Source organism: Scyliorhinus torazame, chromosome 3 (assembly GCF_047496885.1).
Source record: "Scyliorhinus torazame isolate Kashiwa2021f chromosome 3, sScyTor2.1, whole genome shotgun sequence".
Lineage (NCBI taxonomy): Eukaryota > Metazoa > Chordata > Chondrichthyes > Carcharhiniformes > Scyliorhinidae > Scyliorhinus > Scyliorhinus torazame.
In genome coordinates, this window is record NC_092709.1 from 377,341,906 (window position 1) to 377,368,579 (window position 26,674).

The 26,674-nt window shown below is 53.1% G+C and overlaps 1 protein-coding gene across 1 annotated transcript in view; it reads left to right on the forward strand.

Annotated features, from left to right (window-relative positions):
- LOC140409376 (dynactin subunit 1-like) overlaps positions 1-26,674 on the forward strand; it is a 120,365-nt gene that overhangs the window by 49,268 nt on the left and 44,423 nt on the right. The window contains exons 5-6 of the mRNA XM_072497826.1: positions 3,733-3,830; positions 17,595-17,681. Of these exons, the coding sequence (XP_072353927.1) occupies positions 3,733-3,830; positions 17,595-17,681 (185 nt within the window). The remainder of the gene's footprint in view (positions 1-3,732; positions 3,831-17,594; positions 17,682-26,674) is intronic.

Sequence of the window (26,674 nt, forward strand, 5' to 3'; positions counted from 1 at the left end):
GGGTCAGTACTGAGGGAGTGCAGCACTGTCAGAGGGTCAGTACTGAGGGAGCACTGCACTGTCAGAGGGTCAGTACTGAGGGAGTGCTGCACTGTCAGAGGGTCAGTACTGAGGGAGTGCTGCACTGTCAGAGGGTCAGTACTGAAGGAGTGGTGCACTGTCAGAGGGTCAGTACTGAGGGAGTGCCGCACTGTCAGAGGGTCAGCACTGAGGGAGTGCCGCACTGTCAGAGGGTCAGTACTGAGGGAGTGCTGCACTGTCAGAGGGTCAGTACTGAGGGAGTGCTGCACTGTCAGAGGGTCAGTACTGAGGGAGCGCTGCTCTGTCAGAGGGTCAGTACTGAGGGAGTGCTGCACTGTCAGGTGGTCAGTACTGAGGGAGTGGTGCACTGTCAGAGGGTCAGTACTGAGGGAGTGCTGCACTGTCAGAGGGTCAGTATTGAGGGATCGCCGCACTGTCAGAGGGTCAGTACTGACGGAGCACTGCACTGTCTGGGGGTCAGTACTGAGGGAGTGCTGCACTGTCAGGGGGTCAGTACTGAGCGAGTGCTGCACTGTCAGGGGGTCAGTACTGAGGGAGTGCTGCACTGTCAGGGGGTCAGTACTGAGGGAGTGCTGCACTGTCAGAGGGTCAGTACTGAGGGAGTGCTGCACTGTCAGAGGGTCAGTACTGAGGGAGTGCTGCACTGTCAGAGGGTCAGTACTGAGGGAGTGCTGCACTGTCAGAGGGTCAGTACTGAGGGAGTGCTGCACTGTCAGAGGGTCAGTACTGAGGGAGTGCTGCACTGTCAGAGGGTCAGTACTGAGGGAGTGCTGCACTGTCGGGGGGTCAGTACTGAGGGAGTGCTGCACTGTCAGGGGGTCAGTACTGAGGGAGTGCTGCACTGTCAGGGGGTCAGTACTGAGGGAGTGCTGCACTGTCAGGGGTCAGTACTGAGGGAGTGCTGCACTGTCCGAGGGTCAGTACTGAGAGAGTGCTGCACTGTCAGAGGGTCAGTACTGAGGCAGTGCTGCACTGTCCGAGGGTCAGTACTGAGGGAGTGCCGCACTGTCAGAGGGTCAGTACTGAGGGAGTGCTGCACTGTCAGAGGGTCAGTACTGAGGGAGTGCTGCACTGTCAGAGGGTCAGTACTGAGGGAGTGCTGCACTGTCAGAGGGTCAGTACTGAGGGAGTGCCGCACTGTCAGAGGGTCAGTACTGAGGGAGTGCCGCACTGTCAGAGGGTCAGTACAGAGGCAGTGCCGCACTGTCAGAGGTTCAATACTGAGGGAGTGCTGCACTGTCAGAGGGTCAGTACTGAGGGAGTGCTGCACTGTCAGAGGGTCAGTGCTGAGGGAGTGCTGCACAGTCAGATGGTGAGTACTGAGGGAGTGCCGCACTGTCAGAGGGTCAGTACTGAGGGAGTGCCGCACTGTCAGAGGGTCAGTACTGAGGGAGTGCTGCACTGTCAGGGGTCAGTACTGAGGGAGTGCTGCACTGTCCGAGGGTCAGTACTGAGAGAGTGCTGCACTGTCAGAGGGTCAGTACTGAGGCAGTGCTGCACTGTCCGAGGGTCAGTACTGAGGGAGTGCTGCACTGTCAGAGGGTCAGTACTGAGGGAGTGCTGCACTGTCAGAGGGTCAGTACTGAGGGAGTGCCGCACTGTCAGAGGGTCAGTACTGAGGGAGTGCTGCACTGTCAGAGGGTCAGTACAGAGGCAGTGCCGCACTGTCAGAGGTTCAATACTGAGGGAGTGCTGCACTGTCAGAGGGTCAGTACTGAGGGAGTGCTGCACTGTCAGAGGGTCAGTGCTGAGGGAGTGCTGCACAGTCAGATGGTGAGTACTGAGGGAGTGCCGCACTGTCAGAGGGTCAGTACTGAGGGAGTGCCGCACTGTCAGAGGGTCAGTACTGAGGGAGTGCCGCACTGTCAGAGGGTCAGTACTGAGGGAGTGCCGCACTGTCAGGGTGTCAGTACTGAGGGAGTGCCGCACTGTCAGAGGGTTAGTACTGAGGGAGTGCCGCACTGTCAGAGGGTCAGTACTGACGGAGTGCCGCACTGTCAGAGGGTCAGTACTGAGGGAGTGCTGCACTGTCAGAGGGTCAGTACTCAGGGAGGGTCGCACTGTCAGAGGGTCAGTACTGAGGGAGTGCCGCACTGTCAGAGGGTCAGTACTGAGGGAGTGCTGCACTGTCCCAGGGTCAGTACTGAGGGAGCGCTGCACTGTCAGAGGGTCAGTACTGAGGGAGTGCTGCACTGTCAGAGGGTCAGTATTTAGGGAGTGCTGCACTGTCAGAGGGTCAGTACTGAGGGAGTGCCGCACTGTCAGAGGGTCAGTACTGAGGGAGTGCGGCACTGTCAGAGGGTCAGTACTGAGGGAGTGCCGCACTGTCAGAGGGTCAGTACTGAGGGAGTGCTGCACTGTCAGAGGGTCAGTACTCAGGGAGTGTCGCACTGTCAGAGGGTCAGTACTGAGGGAGTGCCGCACTGTCAGAGGGTCAGTACTGAGGGAGTGCCGCACTGTCAGAGGGTCAGTACTGACGGAGTGCCGCACTGTCAGAGGGTCAGTACTGAGGGAGTGCCGCACTGTCAGAGAGTCAGTACTGAGGGAGTGCCGCACTGTCAGAGGGTCAGTACTGAGGGAGTGCCGCACTGTCAGTGGGTCAGTACTGAGGGAGTGCTGCACTGTCAGAGGGTCAGTACTGAGGGAGTGCCGCACTGTCAGAGGGTCAGTACAGAGGGAGAGCCGCACTGTCAGAGGGTCAGTACTGATGTAGCCCAGCACTGTCAGAGGGTCAGTACAGAGCGAGTGCCGCACTGTCAGGGGGTCAGTACTGAGGGAGTGCCGCACTGTCAGGGGGTCAGTACTGAGGGAGAGCCGCACTGTCAGAGGGTCAGTACTGAGGGAGTGCTGCACTGTCAGAGGGTCAGTACTGAGGGAGTGCCGCACTGTCAGAGGGTCAGTACTGAGGGAGTGCCGCACTGTCAGAGGGTCAGTACTGAGGGAGCGCTGCACTGTCAGAGGGTCAGTACTGAGGGAGTGCCGCACTGTCAGAGGGTCAGTACTGAGGGAGTGCGGCACTGTCAGGGGGTCAGTATCGGTGTATGGACAGGTTTGTAAGCTGTGAGGGAATGGAGCGTTATGGGAATATGGTGATAATTGTCGATGATCTCATTGTATGGTGGAGCAGATTTAATGGGCCGAATGGACTCCTGCTTCCACATCTGGTCTGGCCCTGCAGAGGGTGTACTTCTGGTCTGACCCTGCAGAGGGTGCACTTCTGGTCCGACCCTGCATAGGGTGCACTTCTGGTCTGACCCTGCAGAGGGCGCACTCATTATGGTCTGACCCTGCACTTCTGGCCTGACCCTGCAGAGGGTGTACTTCTGGCCTGACCCTGCAGAGGGTGCACTTCTGGTCTGATCCTGCAGAGGATGCACTTCTGGCCTCACCCTGCAGAGGGTGTACTTCTGGCCTGACCCTGCAGAGGGTGGACTTCTGGTCTGATCCTGCAGAGGGCGCACTTCTGGTCTGACTCTGCAGAGGGCGCACTTCTGGCCTGACCCTGCAGAGGGTGCACTCATTATGGTCTGACCCTGTAGAGGGCGCACTCATTATAATATTACTCTTTGTGATGTTTGGTCAACAATAAAGCTGCCTGATTTTCCTCAATTCGGAGAGTATCTGCAGTTGAGAGAAGTGTTTCCCATGTCTGAGGGGGTCAAGGGTATTGAGAGATGTGTTTGTTCTCAGGGACTGTTCCTTTCGAAGGAAAAGGCAATCCGGCAGCACAGCTCCTGGAACAGATCACACGGCTGAGGCAACTAAGCGACAGTGTTGATTGCATCAAGGTATGGAGAAGGAAGGGAGTTAATGTCGCTCTGGGAATACAGAGGTTAATGGCTCTGGGAGCGAGGGGGTTAATGGCTCTCTGGGAGTGAGGGGGTTAATGGCTCTGGGAGCGAGGGGGTTAATGGCTCTCTGGGAGCGAGGGGGTTAATGTCTCTCTGGGAGCGAAGGGGTTAATGGCTCTGGGAGCGAGGGGGTTAATGGCTCTGGGAGCGAGGGGGTTAATGGCTCTCTGGGAGCGAGGGGGTTAAAGGCTCTGGGAACGAGGGGGTTAATGGCTCTGGGAGCGAGGGGGTTAATGTCTCTCTGGGAGCGAGGGGGTTAATGGCTCTGGGAACGAGGGGGTTAATGGCTCTGGGAGCGAGGGGGTTAATGGCTCTGGGAGCTACGGGGTTAATGGCTCTCTGGGAGCGAGGGGGTTAATGGCTCTGGGAGCGAGGGGGTTAATGGCTCTCTGGAAGCGAGGGGGTTAATGGCTCTCTGGGAGCGAGGGGGTTAATGGCTCTCTGGGAGCGAGGGGGTTAATGGCTCTGGGAACGAGTGGGTTAATGGCTCTGGGAGCTACGGGGTTAATGGCTCTCTGGGAGTGAGAGGGTTAATGGCTCTGGGAGCGAGGGGGTTAATGGCTCTCTGGGAGTGAGAGGGTTAATGGCTCTGGGAGCGAGGGGGTTAATGGCTCTCTCGGAGTGAGGGGTTAATGGCTCAGGGAGCGAGGGGGTTAATGGCTCTCTGGGAGTGAGAGGGTTAATGGCTCTGGGAGCGAGGGGTTAATAGCTCTCTCGGAGTGAGGGGGTTAATGTCTCTCTGGGAGCGAGGGGGTTAATGGCTCTGGGAGCTAGGGCTTAATGGCTCTCGGAGTGAGGGGGTTAATGGCTCTGGGAGCGAAGGGGTTAATGGCTCCCTGGGAGTGAGGGGGTTAATGTCTCTCTGGGGCTAGGGGGTTAATGGCTCTCAGAGTGAGAGGGTTAATGGCTCTCTGGGAGCGAGGGGGTTAATGGCTCTCTGGGAGCGAGGGGGTTAATGTCTCTCTGGGAGCGAGGGGGTTAATGTCTTTCTCGGAGCGAGAGGGTTAATGTCTCTCTGGGAGCGAGAGGGTTAACGGCTCTGGGAGTGAGAGGGTTAATGGCTCTGGGAGTGAGGGGGTTAATGGCTCTCTGGGAGCGAGGGGGTTAATGGCTCTGGGAGCGAGGGGGTTAATGGCTCTGGGAGCGAGGGGGTTAATGGCTCTGGGAGCGAGGGGGTTATTGGCTCTCCGAGCGAGGGGGTTAATGGCTCTGGAAGCGAAGGGGTTAATTGCTCTCTTGGAGCGAGGCGCTTAATGGCTCTGGGAGCAAGGGGGTTAATGGCTCTGGGAGCGAAGGGGTTAATTGCTCTCTTGGAGCGAGGCGCTTAATGGCTCTGGGAGCGAGGGGGTTAATGGCTCTGGGAGCGAGGGGGTTAATGGCTCTCTGGGAGCGAGAGGGTTAATGGCTCTGGGAGTGAGGGGGTTAATGGCTCTCTGGGAGCGAGGGGGTTAAAGGCTCTGGGAGCGAGGGCTTAATGGCTCTGGGAGCGAGGGGGTTAATGGCTCTCTGGGAGTGAGGGGGTTAATGGCTCTGGGAGCGAGGGGGTTAATGTCTCTCTGGGAGTGAGGGGGTTAATGTCTCTCTGGGAGCGAGGCGGTTAATGGCTCTGGGAGCGAGGGGGTTAATGTCTCTCTGGGAGTGAGGGGGTTAATGTCTCTCTGGGAGCGAGGGGGTTAATGGCTCTGGGAGCGAGGGGGTTAATGGCTCTGGGAGCGAGGGGGTTAATGGCTCTCTGGGAGTGAGGGGGTTAATGTCTCTCTGGGAGTGAGGGGGTTAATGTCTCTCTGGGAGCGAGGGGGTTAATGTCTCTCTGGGAGCGAGGGGGTTAATGGCTCTGGAAGCGAGGGGGTTAATGGCTCTGTGAGCGAGGGGGTTATTGGCTCTCTGGGAGCGAGGGTGTTAATGGCTCTGGGAGTGAGGGGGTTAAAGGCTCTGGGAGCGAGGGGTTAATGGCTCTGGGAGCGAGAGGGTTGATGTCTCTCTGGGAGCGAGGGGGTTAATGGCTCTGGGAGTGAGGGGGTTAATGGCTCTGGGAGCGAGGGTGTTAATGGCTCTGGGAGTGAGGGGGTTAATGGCTCTGGGAGCGAGGGGGTTAATGTCTCTCTGGGAGCGAGGGGGTTAATGGCTCTCTGGGAGCGAGGGGGTTAATGTCTCTCTGGGAGTGAGGGGGTTAATGGCTCTCTGGGAGCGAGGGGGTTAATGTCTCTCTGGGAGTGAGGGGGTTAATGGCTCTGGGAGCGAGGGGATTAATGGCTCTCTGGGAGTGAGGGGGTTAATGGCTCTGGGAGCGAGGGGGTTAATGTCTCTCTGGGAGTGAGGGGGTTAATGTCTCTCTGGGAGCGAGGGGGTTAATGGCTCTGGGAGCGAGGGGGTTAATGGCTCTCTGGGAGTGAGGGGGTTAATGGCTCTGGGAGTGAGGGGGTTAATGGCTCTGGGAGCGAGGGGGTTAATGGCTCTCTGGGAGTGAGGGGGTTAATGGCTCTGGGAGCGAGGGGGTTAATGTCTCTCTGGGAGTGAGGGGGTTAATGTCTCTCTGGGAGCGAGGGGGTTAATGGCTCTGGGAGCGAGGGGGTTAATGGCTCTGAGAGCGAGGGGGTTAATGGCTCTCTGGGAGTGAGGGGGTTAATGTCTCTGGGAGTGAGGGGGTTAATGTCTCTGGGAGCGAGGGGGTTAATGTCTCTCTGGGAGCGAGGGGGTTAATGGCTCTGGGAGCGAGGGGCTTAATGTCTCTCTGGGAGTGAGGGGGTTAATGTCTCTCTGGGAGCGAGGGGGTTAATGGCTCTCCGGGAGCGAGGGGGTTAATGGCTCTCTGGGAGCGAGGGGGTTAATGTCTCTCTGGGAGCGAGGGGGTTAATGTCTCTCTGGGAGCGAGGGGGTTAATGTCTCTCTGGGAACGAGGGTGTTAATGGCTCTGGGAGCAAGGGGGTTAATGTCTCTCTGGGAGCGAGGGTGTTAATGGCTCTGGGAGTGAGGGGGTTAAAGGCTCTGGGAGCGAGGGGTTAATGGCTCTGGGAGCGAGAGGGTTAATGTCTCTCTGGGAGCGAGGGGGTTAATGGCTCTCTGGGAGCGAGGGGGTTAATGGCTCTGGGAGCGAGGGGGTTAATGTCTCTCTGGGAGCGAGGGGGTTAATGGCTCTGGGAAAGAGGGTGAATGGCTCTCTGGGAGTGAGGGGGTTAATGGCTCTGGGAGCGAGGGGGTTAATGGCTCTCTGGGAGCGAGGGGGTTAATGGCTCTCTGGGAGAGAGGGGGTTAATGGCTCTCTGGGAGCGAGGGGGTTAATGTCTCTCTGGGAGCGAGGGGGTTAATGGCTCTCTGGGAGCGAGGGGGTGAATGGCTCTCTGGGAGCGAGGGGGTTAATGGCTCTCTGGGAGCGAGGGGGTTAATGGCTCTCTGGGAGCGAGGGGGTTAATGTCTCTCTGGGAGCGAGGGGGTTAATGGCTCTGGGAGCGAGGGGTTAATGGCTCTGGGAGCGAGGGGGTTAATGGCTCTCTGGGAGCGAGGGGGTTAATGGCTCTGGGAGCGACGGGGTTAATGGCTCTCTGGGAGTGAGAGGGTTAATGGCTCTGGGAGCGAGGGGGTTGATGGCTCTCTGGGAGTGAGGGGGTTAATGGCTCTGGGAGCGAGGGGGTTAATGGCTCTCTGGGAGCGAGGGGGTTAATGTCTCTCTGGGAGCGAGGGGGTTAATGGCTCTGGGAGCTAGGGCTTAATGGCTCTCGGAGTGAGGGGGTTAATGGCTCTGGGAGCGAAGGGGTTAATGGCTCCCTGGGAGTGAGGGGGTTAATGTCTCTCTGGGGCTAGGGGGTTAATGGCTCTCGGAGTGAGAGGGTTAATGGCTCTCTGGGAGCGAGGGGGTTAATGGCTCTCTGGGAGCGAGGGGGTTAATGTCTCTCTGGGAGCGAGGGGGTTAATGTCTTTCTCGGAGCGAGAGGGTTAATGTCTCTCTGGGAGCGAGAGGGTTAACGGCTCTGGGAGTGAGAGGGTTAATGGCTCTGGGAGTGAGGGGGTTAATGGCTCTCTGGGAGCGAGGGGGTTAATGGCTCTGGGAGCGAGGGGTTTAATGGCTCTGGGAGCGAGGGGGTTAATGGCTCTGGGAGCGAGGGGGTTAATTGCTCTCTTGGAGCGAGGCGCTTAATGGCTCTGGGAGCAAGGGGGTTAATGGCTCTGGGAGCGAAGGGGTTAATTGCTCTCTTGGAGCGAGACGCTTAATGGCTCTGGGAGCGAGGGGGTTAATTGCTCTCTTGGAGCGAGGCGCTTAATGGCTCTGGGAGCGACGGGGTTAATGGCTTCCTGGGAGTGAGGGGGTTAATGGCTCTGGGAGCGAGGGGGTTAATGGCTCTCTGGGAGCGAGAGGGTTAATGGCTCTGGGAGTGAGGGGGTTAATGGCTCTCTGGGAGCGAGGGGGTTAAAGGCTCTGGGAGCGAGGGCTTAATGGCTCTGGGAGCGAGGGGGTTAATGGCTCTCTGGGAGTGAGGGGGTTAATGGCTCTGGGAGCGAGGGGGTTAATGTCTCTCTGGGAGTGAGGGGGTTAATGTCTCTCTGGGAGCGAGGGGGTTAATGGCTCTGGGAGCGAGGGGGTTAATGTCTCTCTGGGAGTGAGGGGGTTAATGTCTCTCTGGGAGCGAGGGGGTTAATGGCTCTGGGAGCGAGGGGGTTAATGGCTCTGGGAGCGAGGGGGTTAATGGCTCTCTGGGAGTGAGGGGGTTAATGTCTCTCTGGGAGTGAGGTGGTTAATGTCTCTCTGGGAGCGAGGGGGTTAATGTCTCTCTGGGAGCGAGGGGGTTAATGGCTCTGGAAGCGAGGGGGTTAATAGCTCTGGGAGCGAGGGGGTTATTGGCTCTCTGGGAGCGAGGGTGTTAATGGCTCTGCGAGTGAGGGGGTTAAAGGCTCTGGGAGCGAGGGGTTAATGGCTCTGGGAGCGAGAGGGTTGATGTCTCTCTGGGAGCGAGGGGGTTAATGGCTCTGGGAGTGAGGGGGTTAATGGCTCTGGGAGCGAGGGTGTTAATGGCTCTGGGAATGAGGGGGTTAATGGATCTGGGAGCGAGGGGGTTAATGTCTCTCTGGGAGCGAGGGGGTTAATGGCTCTCTGGGAGCGAGGGGGTTAATGTCTCTCTGGGAGTGAGGGGGTTAATGGCTCTCTGGGAGCGAGGGGGTTAATGTCTCTCTGGGAGTGAGGGGGTTAATGGCTCTGGGAGCGAGGGGGTTAATGGCTCTCTGGGAGTGAGGGGGTTAATGGCTCTGGGAGCGAGGGGGTTAATGTCTCTCTGGGAGTGAGGGGGTTAATGTCTCTCTGGGAGCGAGGGGGTTAATGGCTCTGGGAGCGAGGGGGTTAATGGCTCTCTGGGAGTGAGGGGGTTAATGGCTCTGGGAGTGAGGGGGTTAATGGCTCTGGGAGCGAGGGGGTTAATGTCTCTCTGGGAGTGAGGGGGTTAATGTCTCTCTGGGAGCGAGGGGGTTAATGGCTCTGGGAGCGAGGGGGTTAATGGCTCTGAGAGCGAGGGGGTTCATGGCTCTCTGGGAGTGAGGGGGTTAATGTCTCTGGGAGTGAGGGGGTTAATGTCTCTGGGAGCGAGGGGGTTAATGTCTCTCTGGGAGCGAGGGGTTAATGGCTCTGGGAGCGAGGGGGTTAATGTCTCTCTGGGAGTGAGGGGGTTAATGTCTCTCTGGGATTGAGGGGGTTAATGGCTCTGGGAGCGAGGGGGTTAATGGCTCTCTGGGAGTGAGGGGGTTAATGGCTCTGGGAGCGAGGGGGTTAATGTCTCTCTGGGAGTGAGGGGGTTAATGTCTCTCTGGGAGCGAGGGGGTTAATGGCTCTGGGAGCGAGGGGGTTAATGGCTCTCTGGGAGTGAGGGGGTTAATGGCTCTGGGAGTGAGGGGGTTAATGGCTCTGGGAGCGAGGGGGTTAATGTCTCTCTGGGAGTGAGGGGGTTAATGTCTCTCTGGGAGCGAGGGGGTTAATGGCTCTGGGAGCGAGGGGGTTAATGGCTCTGAGAGCGAGGGGGTTCATGGCTCTCTGGGAGTGAGGGGGTTAATGTCTCTGGGAGTGAGGGGGTTAATGTCTCTGGGAGCGAGGGGGTTAATGTCTCTCTGGGAGCGAGGGGGTTAATGGCTCTGGGAGCGAGGGGGTTAATGTCTCTCTGGGAGTGAGGGGGTTAATGTCTCTCTGGGAGCGAGGGGGTTAATGGCTCTCTGGGAGCGAGGGGGTTAATGGCTCTCTGGGAGCGAGGGGGTTAATGTCTCTCTGGGAGCGAGGGGGTTAATGTCTCTCTGGGAGCGAGGGGGTTAATGTCTCTCTGGGAACGAGGGTGTTAATGGCTCTGGGAGCGAGGCGGTTAATGTCTCTCTGGGAGCGAGGGTGTTAATGGCTCTGGGAGTGAGGGGGTTAAAGGCTCTGGGAGCGAGGGGTTAATGGCTCTGGGAGCGAGAGGGTTAATGTCTCTCTGGGAGCGAGGGGGTTAATGGCTCTCTGGGAGCGAGGGGGTTAATGGCTCTGGGAGCGAGGGGGTTAATGGCTCTCTGGGAGCGAGGGGGTTAAAGGCTCTGGGAGCGAGGGCTTAATGGCTCTGGGAGCGAGGGGGTTAATGGCTCTCTGGGAGTGAGGGGGTTAATGGCTCTGGGAGCGAGGGGGTTAATGTCTCTCTGGGAGTGAGGGGGTTAATGTCTCTCTGGGAGCGAGGGGGTTAATGGCTCTGGGAGCGAGGGGGTTAATGTCTCTCTGGGAGTGAGGGGGTTAATGTCTCTCTGGGAGCGAGGGGGTTAATGGCTCTGGGAGCGAGGGGGTTAATGGCTCTGGGAGCGAGGGGGTTAATGGCTCTCTGGGAGTGAGGGGGTTAATGTCTCTCTGGGAGTGAGGGGGTTAATGTCTCTATGGGAGCGAGGGGGTTAATGGCTCTGGAAGCGAGGGGGTTAATGGCTCTGGGAGCGAGGGGGTTATTGGCTCTCTGGGAGCGAGGGTGTTAATGGCTCTGGGAGTGAGGGGGTTAAAGGCTCTGGGAGCGAGGGGTTAATGGCTCTGGGAGCGAGAGGGTTGATGTCTCTCTGGGAGCGAGGGGGTTAATGGCTCTGGGAGTGAGGGGGTTAATGGCTCTGGGAGCGAGGGTGTTAATGGCTCTGGGAGTGAGGGGGTTAATGGCTCTGGGAGCGAGGGGGTTAATGTCTCTCTGGGAGCGAGGGGGTTAATGGCTCTCTGGGAGCGAGGGGGTTAATGTCTCTCTGGGAGTGAGGGGGTTAATGGCTCTCTGGGAGCGAGGGGGTTAATGTCTCTCTGGGAGTGAGGGGGTTAATGGCTCTGGGAGCGAGGGGGTTAATGGCTCTCTGGGAGTGAGGGGGTTAATGGCTCTGGGAGCGAGGGGGTTAATGTCTCTCTGGGAGTGAGGGGGTTAATGTCTCTCTGGGAGCGAGGGGGTTAATGGCTCTGGGAGCGAGGGGGTTAATGGCTCTCTGGGAGTGAGGGGGTTAATGGCTCTGGGAGTGAGGGGGTTAATGGCTCTGGGAGCGAGGGGGTTAATGGCTCTGGAAGCGAGGGGGTTAATGGCTCTGGGAGCGAGGGGGTTATTGGCTCTCTGGGAGCGAGGGTGTTAATGGCTCTGGGAGTGAGGGGGTTAAAGGCTCTGGGAGCGAGGGGTTAATGGCTCTGGGAGCGAGAGGGTTGATGTCTCTCTGGGAGCGAGGGGGTTAATGGCTCTGGGAGTGAGGGGGTTAATGGCTCTGGGAGCGAGGGTGTTAATGGCTCTGGGAGTGAGGGGGTTAATGGATCTGGGAGCGAGGGGGTTAATGTCTCTCTGGGAGCGAGGGGGTTAATGGCTCTCTGGGAGCGAGGGGGTTAATGTCTCTCTGGGAGTGAGGGGGTTAATGGCTCTCTGGGAGCGAGGGGGTTAATGTCTCTCTGGGAGTGAGGGGGTTAATGGCTCTGGGAGCGAGGGGGTTAATGGCTCTCTGGGAGCGAGGGGGTTAATGTCTCTCTGGGAGTGAGGGGGTTAATGTCTCTCTGGGAGCGAGGGGGTTAATGGCTCTGGGAGCGAGGGGGTTAATGGCTCTCTGGGAGTGAGGGGGTTAATGGCTCTGGGAGTGAGGGGGTTAATGGCTCTGGGAGCGAGGGGGTTAATGGCTCTCTGGGAGTGAGGGGGTTAATGGCTCTGGGAGCGAGGGGGTTAATGTCTCTCTGGGAGTGAGGGGGTTAATGTCTCTCTGGGAGCGAGGGGGTTAATGGCTCTGGGAGCGAGGGGGTTAATGGCTCTGAGAGCGAGGGGGTTAATGGCTCTCTGGGAGTGAGGGGGTTAATGTCTCTAGGAGTGAGGGGGTTAATGTCTCTGGGAGCGAGGGGGTTAATGTCTCTCTGGGAGCGAGGGGGTTAATGGCTCTGGGAGCGAGGGGGTTAATGTCTCTCTGGGAGTGAGGGGGTTAATGTCTCTCTGGGAGCGAGGGGGTTAATGGCTCTCTGGGAGCGAGGGGGTTAATGGCTCTCTGGGAGCGAGGGGGTTAATGTCTCTCTGGGAGCGAGGGGGTTAATGTCTCTCTGGGAGCGAGGGGGTTAATGGCTCTGGGAGCGAGGGGGTTATTGGCTCTCTGGGAGCGAGGGTGTTAATGGCTCTGGGAGTGAGGGGGTTAATGTCTCTCTGGGAACGAGGGTGTTAATGGCTCTGGGAGCGAGGCGGTTAATGTCTCTCTGGGAGCGAGGGTGTTAATGGCTCTGGGAGTGAGGGGGTTAAAGGCTCTGGGAGCGAGGGGTTAATGGCTCTGGGAGCGAGAGGGTTAATGTCTCTCTGGGAGCGAGGGGGTTAATGGCTCTCTGGGAGCGAGGGGGTTAATGGCTCTGGGAGCGAGGGGGTTAATGGCTCTCTGGGAGCGAGGGGGTTAAAGGCTCTGGGAGCGAGGGCTTAATGGCTCTGGGAGCGAGGGGGTTAATGGCTCTCTGGGAGTGAGGGGGTTAATGGCTCTGGGAGCGAGGGGGTTAATGTCTCTCTGGGAGTGAGGGGGTTAATGTCTCTCTGGGAGCGAGGGGGTTAATGGCTCTGGGAGCGAGGGGGTTAATGTCTCTCTGGGAGTGAGGGGGTTAATGTCTCTCTGGGAGCGAGGGGGTTAATGGCTCTGGGAGCGAGGGGGTTAATGGCTCTGGGAGCGAGGGGGTTAATGGCTCTCTGGGAGTGAGGGGGTTAATGTCTCTCTGGGAGTGAGGGGGTTAATGTCTCTCTGGGAGCGAGGGGGTTAATGTCTCTCTGGGAGCGAGGGGGTTAATGGCTCTGGGAGTGAGGGGGTTAAAGGCTCTGGGAGCGAGGGGTTAATGGCTCTGGGAGCGAGAGGGTTGATGTCTCTCTGGGAGCGAGGGGGTTAATGGCTCTGGGAGTGAGGGGGTTAATGGCTCTGGGAGCGAGGGTGTTAATGGCTCTGGGAGTGAGGGGGTTAATGGCTCTGGGAGCGAGGGGGTTAATGTCTCTCTGGGAGCGAGGGGGTTAATGGCTCTCTGGGAGCGAGGGGGTTAATGTCTCTCTGGGAGTGAGGGGGTTAATGGCTCTCTGGGAGCGAGGGGGTTAATGTCTCTCTGGGAGTGAGGGGGTTAATGGCTCTGGGAGCGAGGGGGTTAATGGCTCTCTGGGAGTGAGGGGGTTAATGGCTCTGGGAGCGAGGGGGTTAATGTCTCTCTGGGAGTGAGGGGGTTAATGTCTCTCTGGGAGCGAGGGGGTTAATGGCTCTTGGAGCGAGGGGGTTAATGGCTCTCTGGGAGTGAGGGGGTTAATGGCTCTGGGAGTGAGGGGGTTAATGGCTCTGGGAGCGAGGGGGTTAATGGCTCTCTGGGAGTGAGGGGGTTAATGGCTCTGGGAGCGAGGGGGTTAATGTCTCTCTGGGAGTGAGGGGGTTAATGTCTCTCTGGGAGCGAGGGGGTTAATGGCTCTGGGAGCGAGGGGGTTAATGGCTCTGAGAGCGAGGGGGTTAATGGCTCTCTGGGAGTGAGGGGGTTAATGTCTCTGGGAGTGAGGGGGTTAATGTCTCTGGGAGCGAGGGGGTTAATGTCTCTCTGGGAGCGAGGGGGTTAATGGCTCTGGGAGCGAGGGGGTTAATGTCTCTCTGGGAGTGAGGGGGTTAATGTCTCTCTGGGAGCGAGGGGGTTAATGGCTCTCTGGGAGCGAGGGGGTTAATGGCTCTGGGAGCGAGGGGGTTAATGTCTCTCTGGGAGCGAGGGGGTTAATGTCTCTCTGGGAGCGAGGGGGTTAATGTCTCTCTGGGAACGAGGGTGTTAATGGCTCTGGGAGCGAGGCGGTTAATGTCTCTCTGGGAGCGAGGGTGTTAATGGCTCTGGGAGTGAGGGGGTTAAAGGCTCTGGGAGCGAGGGGTTAATGGCTCTGGGAGCGAGAGGGTTAATGTCTCTCTGGGAGCGAGGGGGTTAATGGCTCTCTGGGAGCGAGGGGGTTAATGGCTCTGGGAGCGAGGGGGTTAATGTCTCTCTGGGAGCGAGGGGGTTAATGGCTCTGGGAAAGAGGGTGAATGGCTCTCTGGGAGTGAGGGGGTTAATGGCTCTGGGAGCGAGGGGGTTAATGGCTCTCTGGGAGCGAGGGGGTTAATGGCTCTCTGGGAGCGAGGGGGTTAATGGCTCTCTGGGAGCGAGGGGGTTAATGTCTCTCTGGGAGCGAGGGGGTTAATGGCTCTCTGGGAACGAGGGGGTTAATGGCTCTCTGGGAGCGAGGGGGTTAATGGCTCTCTGGGAGCTAGGGGGTTAATGGCTCTCTGGGAGCGAGGGGGTTAATGGCTCTCTGGGAGCGAGGGGGTTAATGGCTCTCTGGGAGCTAGGGGGTTAATGTCTCTCTGGGAGCGAGGGGGTTAATGGCTCTGGGAGCGAGGGGTTAATGGCTCTGGGAGCGAGGGGGTTAATGGCTCTCTGGGAATGAGGGGGTTAATGTCTCTCTGGGAGCGAGGGGGTTAATGGCTCTCTGGGAGCGAGGGGGTTAATGGCTCTCTGGGAGCGAGGGGGTTAATGGCTCTGGGAGCGAGGGGTTAATGGCTCTGGGAGCGAGGGGGTTAATGGCTCTCTGGGAATGAGGGGGTTAATGTCTCTCTGGGAGCGAGGGGGTTAATGGTTCTCTGGGAGCGAGGGGGTTAATGGCTCTCTGGGAGCGAGGGGGTTAATGGCTCTCTCGGAGCGAGGGGGTTAATGGCTCTCTGGGAGCGAGGGGGTTAATGTCTCTCTGGGAGCGAGGGGGTTAATGTCTCTCTGGGAGCGAGGGGGTTAATGTCTCTCTGGGAGCGAGTGGGTTAATGGCTCTGGGAGCGAGGGGGTTAATGTCTCTGGGAGCGAGGGGGTTAATGTCTCTCTGGGAGCGAGGGGGTTAATGTCTCTCTGGGAGCGAGGGGGTTAATGTCTCTCTGGGAGCGAGGGGGTTAATGTCTCTGGGAGCGAGGGGGTTAATGGCTCTGGGAGTGAGGGGGTTAATGGCTCTGGGAGTGAGGGGGTTAATGTCTCTGGGAGCGAGGGGGTTAATGTCTCTGGGAGCCAGGGGGTTAATGTCTCTGGGAGCGAGGGGGTTAATGTCTCTGGGAGCGAGGGGGTTAATGTCTCTCTGGGAGCTAGGGGTTAATGGCTCTGGGAGTGAGGGGGTTAATGTCTCTTGGGAGCGAGGGGGATAATGTCTCTCTGGGAGCTAGGGGTTAATGGCTTTGGGAGTGAGAGGGTTAATGTCTCTCTGGGAGTGAGGGGGTTAATGGCTCGCTGGGAGTGAGGGGGTTCATGTCTCTCTGGGAGCGAGGGGGTTAATGGCTCTCTGGGAACGAGGGGGTTAATGGCTCTGGGAGCGAGGGGGTTAATGTCTCTCTGGGAGCGAGGGGGTTAATGGCTCTGGGAGCGAGGGGGTTAATGGCTCTGGGAGCGAGGGGGTTAATGGCTCTGGGAGCGAGGGGGTTAATGGCTCTCTGGGAGCGAGGGGGTTAATGGCTCTGGGAGCGAGGGGGTTAATGGCTCTGGGAACGAGGGGGTTAATGGCTCTGGGAGTGAGGGGGTTAATGGCTCTGGGAGCGAGGGGATTAATGTCTCTCTGGGAGCGAGGGGGTTAATGGCTCTGGGAGCGAGGGGGTTAATGGCTCTCTGGGAGCGAGAGGGTTAATGTCTCTCTGGGAGTGAGGGGGTTAATGTCTCTCTGGGAGCGAGGGGGTTAATGGCTCTGGGAGCGAGAGGGTTAATGGCTCTGGGAGCGAGGGGGTTAATGGCTCTCTGGGAGCGAGGGGGGTAAAGGCTCTGAGAGCGAGGGGGTTAATGGCTCTGGGAGCGAGGGGGGTTAATGGCTCTGGGAGCGAGGGGGTTAATGGCTCTGGGAACGAGGGGGTTAATGGCTCTGGGAGTGAGGGGGTTAATGGCTCTGGGAGCGAGGGGGTTAATGGCTCTGGGAGCGAGGGGGTTAATGGCTCACTGGGAGCGAGAGGGTTCATGTCTCTCTGGGAGTGAGGGGGTTAATGTCTCTCTGGGAGCGAGGGGGTTAATGGCTCTGGGAACGAGGGGGTTAATGGCTCTGGGAGTGAGGGGGTTAATGGCTCTGGGAGCGAGGGGGTTAATGTCTCTCTGGGAGCGAGGGGGTTAATGGCTCTGCGAGCGAGGGGGTTAATGGCTCTCTGGGAGCGAGAGGGTTAATGTCTCTCTGGGAGTGAGGGGGTTAATGGCTCTCTGGGAGTGAGGGGGTTAATGGCTCTGGGAGCGAGAGGGTTAATGGCTCTGGGAGCGAGGGGGTTAATAGCTCTCTGGGAGCGAGGGGGTTAATGTCTCTCTGGGAGCGAGGGGGTTAATGTCTCTCTGGGAGCGAGGGGGTTAATGGCTCTGGGAGCGAGAGGGTTAATGGCTCTGGGAGCTAGGGGTTAATGGCTCTGGGAGCGAGGGGGTTAATGGCTCTGGGAGCGAGGGGGTTAATGGCTCTGGGAGCTAGGGGTTAATGGCTCTGGGAGTGAGGGCGTTAATGGCTCTGGGAGCGAGGGGGTTAATGTCTCTCTGGGAGCGAGGGGGTTAATGGCTCCCTGGGAGCGAGGGGGTTAATGTCTCTCTGGGAGCGAGGGGGTTAATGTCTCTCTGGGAGCGAGGGGGTTAATGGCTCTCTGGGAGCGAGGGGGTTAATGGCTCTGGGAGCGAGGGGGTTAATGTCTCTCTGGGAGCGAGGGGGTTAATGGCTCTCTGGGAGCGAGGGGGTTAATGGCTCTGGGAGCGAGGGGGTTAATGTCTCTCTGGGAGCGAGGGGGTTAATGTCTCTCTGGGAGCGAGGGGGTTAATGGCTCTCTGGGAGCGAGGGGGTTAATGGCTCTGGGAGCGAGGGGGTTAATGGCTCTGGGAGCGAGGGGGGTAAAGGCTCTTGGAGCGAGAGGGTTAATGGCTCGCCGGGAGCGAGGGGGTTGATGTCTCTCTGGGAGTGAGGGGGTTAATGGCTCTCTGGGAGCGAGGGGGTTAATGGCTCTCTGGGAGCGAGAGGGTTAATGGCTCTCTGGGAGCGAGGGGGTTAATGGCTCTGGGAGCGAGAGGGTTAATGTCTCTCTGGGAGCGAGGGGGTTAATGTCTCTCTGGGAGCGAGGGGGTTAATGGCTCTGGGAGCGAGGGGGTTAATGGCTCTGGGAAAGAGGGTGAATGGCTCTCTGGGCCTGAAGGGGTTAATGCGCAGTAATTGGTGGGCATGTGGAGATGCATGTTCTGGGCTGTGGGATCATTGCTGTCCAGTGTCTGATGTACTCTGGGCTCTTCTCCAGGATGAAGTGGATCGAGTCTCAGTGATTCGGGCAGGAGCTCGAGTGCCCTCTGATTTTGCCACATTCCCAAATCCAGCATTTACCAAGGTGAGTTTAATCAGTACCTCATGGGTTCAACTATCCTCTTCAATGTGTTCACCAAGGAATGATCTGCTTTCACCAAAATTCTTCATTCAGCGTCACCGTATCGTCCCATTAAAACACACCCAGAATATTTATCCATCGTCGCCCACACTCACTATCGTCCCATTAAAACACACCCAGAATATTTATCCATCGTCATCCACACTCACTGTAACGTCCCATTAAAACACACCCAGAATATTTATCCATCGTCGCCCACACTCACTATCGTCCCATTAAAACACACCCAGAATATTTATCCATCGTCATCCACACTCACTGTAACGTCCCATTAAAACACACCCAGAATATTTATCCATCGTCACCCACACTCACTATCGTCCCATTAAAACACACCCAGAATATTTATCCATCGTCACCCACACTCACTATCGTCCCATTAAAACACACCCAGAATATTTATCCATCGTCGCCCACACTCACTATCGTCCCATTAAAACACACCCAGAATATTTATCCATCGTCATCCACACTCACTATCGTCCCATTAAAACACACCCAGAATATTTATCCATCGTCACCCACACTCACTATCGTCCCATTAAAACACACCCAGAATATTTATCCATCGTCACCCACAATCACTATCGTCCCATTAAAACACACCCAGAATATTTATCCATCGTCACCCACACTCACTATCGTCCCATTAAAACACACCCAGAATATTTATCCATCGTCACCCACACTCACTATCGTCCCATTAAAACACACCCAGAATATTTATCCATCGTCACCCACACTCACTATCGTCCCATTAAAACACACCCAGAATATTTATCCATCGTCATCCACACTCACTGTAACGTCCCATTAAAACACACCCAGAATATTTATCCATCGTCATCCACACTCACTGTAACGTCCCATTAAAACACACCCAGAATATTTATCCATCGTCACCCACACTCACTATCGTCCCATTAAAACACACCCAGAATATTTATCCATCGTCACCCACACTCACTATCGTCCCATTAAAACACACCCAGAATATTTATCCATCGTCACCCACACTCACTATCGTCCCATTAAAACACACCCAGAATATTTATCCATCGTCACCCACACTCACTGTAACGTCCCATTAAAACACACCCAGAATATTTATCCATCGTCGCCCACACTCACTATCGTCCCATTAAAACACACCCAGAATATTTATCCATCGTCATCCACACTCACTGTAACGTCCCATTAAAACACACCCAGAATATTTATCCATCGTCACCCACACTCACTATCGTCCCATTAAAACACACCCAGAATATTTATCCATCGTCACCCACACTCACTATCGTCCCATTAAAACACACCCAGAATATTTATCCATCGTCGCCCACACTCACTATCGTCCCATTAAAACACACCCAGAATATTTATCCATCGTCATCCACACTCACTATCGTCCCATTAAAACACACCCAGAATATTTATCCATCGTCACCCACACTCACTATCGTCCCATTAAAACACACCCAGAATATTTATCCATCGTCACCCACAATCACTATCGTCCCATTAAAACACACCCAGAATATTTATCCATCGTCACCCACACTCACTATCGTCCCATTAAAACACACCCAGAATATTTATCCATCGTCACCCACACTCACTATCGTCCCATTAAAACACACCCAGAATATTTATCCATCGTCACCCACACTCACTATCGTCCCATTAAAACACACCCAGAATATTTATCCATCGTCATCCACACTCACTGTAACGTCCCATTAAAACACACCCAGAATATTTATCCATCGTCATCCACACTCACTGTAACGTCCCATTAAAACACACCCAGAATATTTATCCATCGTCACCCACACTCACTATCGTCCCATTAAAACACACCCAGAATATTTATCCATCGTCACCCACACTCACTATCGTCCCATTAAAACACACCCAGAATATTTATCCATCGTCACCCACACTCACTATCGTCCCATTAAAACACACCCAGAATATTTATCCATCGTCACCCACACTCACTGTAACGTCCCATTAAAACACACCCAGAATATTTATCCATCGTCACCCACACTCACTATCGTCCCATTAAAACACACCCAGAATATTTATCCATCGTCACCCACACTCACTGTAACGTCCCATTAAAACACACCCAGAATATTTATCCATCGTCACCCACACTCACTGTAACGTCCCATTAAAACACACCCAGATATTTATCCATCGTCACCCACACTCACTATCGTCCCATTAAAACACACCCAGAATATTTATCCATCGTCACCCACACTCACTATCGTCCCATTAAAACACACCCAGAATATTTATCCATCGTCACCCACACTCACTATCGTCCCCATTAAAACACACCCAGAATATTTATCCATCGTCACCCACACTCACTGTAACGTCCCATTAAAACACACCCAGAATATTTATCCATCGTCACCCACACTCACTATCGTCCCATTAAAACACACCCAGAATATTTATCCATCGTCACCCACACTCACTATCGTCCCATTAAAACACACCCAGAATATTTATCCATCGTCACCCACACTCACTATCGTCCCATTAAAACCACACCCAGAATATTTATCCATCGTCACCCACACTCACTGTAACGTCCCATTAAAACACACCCAGAATATTTATCCATCGTCACCCACACTCACTATCGTCCCATTAAAGCACACCCAGAATATTTATCCATCGTCACCCACACTCACTGTAACGTCCCATTAAAACACACCCAGAATATTTATCCATCGTCACCCACACTCACTATCGTCCCATTAAAACACACCCAGAATATTTATCCATCGTCACCCACACTCACTATCGTCCCATTAAAACACACCCAGAATATTTATCCATCGTCACCCACACTCACTATCGTCCCATTAAAACACACCCAGAATATTTATCCATCGTCACCCACACTCACTATCGTCCCATTAAAACACACCCAGAATATTTATCCATCGTCACCCACACTCACTATCGTCCCATTAAAACACACCCAGAATATTTATCCATCGTCACCCACACTCACTGTAACGTCCCATTAAAACACACCCAGAATATTTATCCATCGTCACCCACACTCACTATCGTCCCATTAAAACACACCCAGAATATTTATCCATCGTCACCCACACTCACTGTAACGTCCCATTAAAACACACCCAGAATATTTATCCATCGTCACCCACACTCACTGTAACGTCCCATTAAAACACACCCAGAATATTTATCCATCGTCACCCACACTCACTGTAACGTCCCATTAAAACACCCAGAATATTTATCCATCGTCACCCACACTCACTGTAACGTCCCATTAAAACACACCCAGAATATTTATCCATCGTCACCCACACTCACTATCGTCCCATTAAAACACACCCAGAATATTTATCCATCGTCACCCACACTCACTATCGTCCCATTAAACACACCCAGAATATTTATCCATCGTCACCCACACTCACTATCGTCCCATTAAAACACACGCAGAATATTTATCCATCGTCACCCACACTCACTATCGTCCCATTAAAACACACCCAGAATATTTATCCATCGTCACCCACACTCACTATCGTCCCATTAAAACACACCCAGAATATTTATCCATCGTCACCCACACTCACGATCGTCCCATTAAAACACACCCAGAATATTTATCCATCGTCACCCACACTCACTATCGTCCCATTAAAACACACCCAGAATATTTATCCATCGTCACCCACACTCACTATCGTCCCATTAAAACACACCCAGAATATTTATCCATCGTCACCCACACTCACTATCGTCCCATTAAAACACACCCAGAATATTTATCCATCGTCACCCACACTCACTATCGTCCCATTAAAACACACCCAGAATATTTATCCATCGTCACCCACACTCACTGTAACGTCCCATTAAAACACACCCAGAATATTTATCCATCGTCACCCACACTCACTATCGTCCCATTAAAACACACCCAGAATATTTATCCATCGTCACCCACACTCACTGTAACGTCCCATTAAAACACACCCAGAATATTTATCCATCGTCACCCACACTCACTATCGTCCCATTAAAACACACCCAGAATATTTATCCATCGTCACCCACACTCACTATCGTCCCATTAAAACACACCCAGAATATTTATCCATCGTCACCCACACTCACTGTAACGTCCCATTAAAACACACCCAGAATATTTATCCATCGTCACCCACACTCACTGTAACGTCCCATTAAAACACACCCAGAATATTTATCCATCGTCACCCACACTCACTGTAACGTCCCATTAAAACACACCCAGAATATTTATCCATCGTCACCCACACTCACTGTAACGTCCCATTAAAACACACCCAGAATATTTATCCATCGTCACCCACACTCACTGTAACGTCCCATTAAAACACACCCAGAATATTTATCCATCGTCACCCACACTCACTATCGTCCCATTAAAACACACCCAGAATATTTATCCATCGTCACCCACACTCACTGTAACGTCCCATTAAAACACCCAGAATATTTATCCATCGTCACCCACACTCACTGTAACGTCCCATTAAAACACACCCAGAATATTTATCCATCGTCACCCACACTCACTATCGTCCCATTAAAACACACCCAGAATATTTATCCATCGTCACCCACACTCACTATCGTCCCATTAAAACACACCCAGAATATTTATCCATCGTCACCCACTCTCACTATCGTCCCATTAAAACACACGCAGAATATTTATCCATCGTCACCCACACTCACTATCGTCCCATTAAAACACACCCAGAATATTTATCCATCGTCACCCACACTCACTATCGTCCCATTAAAACACACCCAGAATATTTATCCATCGTCACCCACACTCACTATCGTCCCATTAAAACACACCCAGAATATTTATCCATCGTCACCCACACTCACTATCGTCCCATTAAAACACACCCAGAATATTTATCCATCGTTCACCCACACTCACTATCGTCCCATTAAAACACACCCAGAATATTTATCCATCGTCACCCACACTCACTAACGTCCCATTAAAACACACCCAGAATATTTATCCATCGTCACCCACACTCACTGTAACGTCCCATTAAAACACACCCAGAATATTTATCCATCGTCACCCACACTCACTGTAACGTCCCATTAAAACACACCCAGAATATTTATCCATCGTCACCCACACTCACTATCGTCCCATTAAAACACACCCAGAATATTTATCCATCGTCACCCACACTCACTGTAACGTCCCATTAAAACACACCCAGAATATTTATCCATCGTCACCCACACTCACTATCGTCCCATTAAAACACCCAGAATATTTATCCATCGTCACCCACACTCACTATCGTCCCATTAAAACACACCCAGAATATTTATCCATCGTCACCCACACTCACTATCGTCCCATTAAAACACACCCAGAATATTTATCATCGTCACCCACACTCACTGTAACGTCCCATTAAAACACACCCAGAATATTTATCCATCGTCACCCACACTCACTGTAACGTCCATTAAAACACACCCAGAATATTTATCCATCGTCACCCACACTCACTGTAACGTCCCATTAAAACACACCCAGAATATTTATCCATCGTCACCCACACTCACTGTAACGTCCCATTAAAACACACCAGAATATTTATCCATCGTCACCCACACTCACTGTAACGTCCCATTAAAACACAACCAGAATATTTATCCATCGTCACCCACACTCACTATCGTCCCATTAAAACTCACCCAGAATATTTATCCATCGTCACCCACACTCACTGTAACGTCCCATTAAAACATACCCAGAATATTTATCCATCGTCACCCACACTCACTATCGTCCCATTAAAACACACCCAGAATATTTATCCATCGTCACCCACACTCACTGTAACGTCCCATTAAAACACCCAGAATATTTATCCATCGTCACCCACACTCACTGTAACGTCCCATTAAAACACACCCAGAATATTTATCCATCGTCACCCACACTCACTATCGTCCCATTAAAACACACCCAGAATATTTATCCATCGTCACCCACACTCACTATCGTCCCATTAAAACACACCCAGAATATTTATCCATCGTCACCCACACTCACTATCGTCCCATTAAAACACACCCAGAATATTTATCCATCGTCACCCACACTCACTATCGTCCCATTAAAACACACGCAGAATATTTATCCATCGTCACCCACACTCACTATCGTCCCATTAAAACACACCCAGAATATTTATCCATCGTCACCCACACTCACTATCGTCCCATTAAAACACACCCAGAATATTTATCCATCGTCACCCACACTCACTATCGTCCCATTAAAACACACCCAGAATATTTATCCATCGTCACCCACACTCACTATCGTCCCATTAAAACACACCCAGAATATTTATCCATCGTCACCCACACTCACTATCGTCCCATTAAAACACACCCAGAATATTTATCCATCGTCACCCACACTCACTATCGTCCCATTAAAACACACCCAGAATATTTATCCATCGTCACCCACACTCACTATCGTCCCATTAAAACACACCCAGAATATTTATCCATCGTCACCCACACTCACTATCGTCCCATTAAAACACACCCAGAATATTTATCCATCGTCACCCACACTCACTGTAACGTCCCTTTAAAACACACCCAGAATATTTATCCATCGTCACCCACACTCACTGTAACGTCCCTTAAAACACACCCAGAATATTTATCCATCGTCACCCACACTCACTATCGTCCCATTAAAACACACCCAGAATATTTATCCATCTTCACCCACACTCACTGTAACGTCCCATTAAAACTCACCCAGAATATTTATCCATCGTCACCCACACTCACTATCGTCCCATTAAAACACACCCAGAATATTTATCCATCGTCGCCCACACTCACTATCGTCCCATTAAAACACACCCAGAAGATTTATCCATCGTCACCCACACTCACTGTAACGTCCCATTAAAACACACCCAGAATATTTATCCATCGTCACCCACACTCACTGTAACGTCCCATTAAAACACACCCAGAATATTTATCCATCGTCACCCACACTCACTGTAACGTCCCATTAAAACACACCCAGAATATTTATCCATCGTCACCCACACTCACTATCGTCCCATTAAAACACACCCAGAATATTTATCCATCGTCACCCACACTCACTGTAACGTCCCATTAAAACACACCCAGAATATTTATCCATCGTCACCCACACTCACTATCGTCCCATTAAAACACACCCAGAATATTTATCCATCGTCACCCACACTCACTATCGTCCATTAAAACTCACCCAGAATATTTATCCATCGTCACCCACACTCACTGTAACGTCCCATTAAAACATACCCAGAATATTTATCCATCGTCACCCACACTCACTATCGTCCCCATTAAAACACACCCAGAATATTTATCCATAGTCACCCACACTCACTGTAACGTCCCATTAAAACACCCAGAATATTTATCCATCGTCACCCACACTCACTGTAACGTCCCATTAAAACACACCCAGAATATTTATCCATCGTCACCCACACTCACTATCGTCCCCATTAAAACACACCCAGAATATTTATCCATCGTCACCCCACACTCACTATCGTCCCATTAAAACACACCCAGAATATTTATCCATCGTCACCCACACTCACTATCGTCCCATTAAAACACACCCAGAATATTTATCCATCGTCACCCACACTCACTATCGTCCCATTAAAACACACGCAGAATATTTATCCATCGTCACCCACACTCACTATCGTCCCATTAAAACACACCCAGAATATTTATCCATCGTCACCCACACTCACTATCGTCCCATTAAAACACACCCAGAATATTTATCCATCGTCACCCACACTCACTATCGTCCCATTAAAACACACGCAGAATATTTATCCATCGTCACCCACACTCACTATCGTCCCATTAAAACACACCCAGATATTTATCCATCGTCACCCACACTCACTGTAACGTCCCATTAAAACACACCCAGAATATTTATCCATCGTCACCCACACTCACTATCGTCCCATTAAAACACACCCAGAATATTTATCCATCGTCACCCACACTCACTATCGTCCCATTAAAACACACCCAGAATATTTATCCATCGTCACCCACACTCACTATCGTCCCATTAAAACACACCCAGAATATTTATCCATCGTCACCCACACTCACTGTAACGTCCCATTAAAACACACCCAGAATATTTATCCATCGTCACCCACACTCACTATCGTCCCATTAAAACACACCCAGAATATTTATCCATCGTCACCCACACTCACTATCGTCCCATTAAAACACACCCAGAATATTTATCCATCATCACCCACACTCACTGTAACGTCCCATTAAAACTCACCCAGAATATTTATCCATCGTCACCCACACTCACTATCGTCCCATTAAAACACACCCAGAATATTTATCCATCGTCACCCACACTCACTATCGTCCCATTAAAACACACCCAGAATATTTATCCATCGTCACCCACACTCACTGTAACGTCCCATTAAAACACACCCAGAATATTTATCCATCGTCACCCACACTCACTGTAACGTCCCATTAAAACACACCCAGAATATTTATCCATCGTCACCCACACTCACTATCGTCCCATTAAAACACACCCAGAATATTTATCCATCGTCACCCACACTCACTGTAACGTCCCCATTAAAACACACCCAGAATATTTATCCATCGTCACCCACACTCACTATCGTCCCATTAAACACACCCAGAATATTTATCCATCGTCACCCACACTCACTATCGTCCCATTAAAACACACCCAGAATATTTATCCATCGTCACCCACA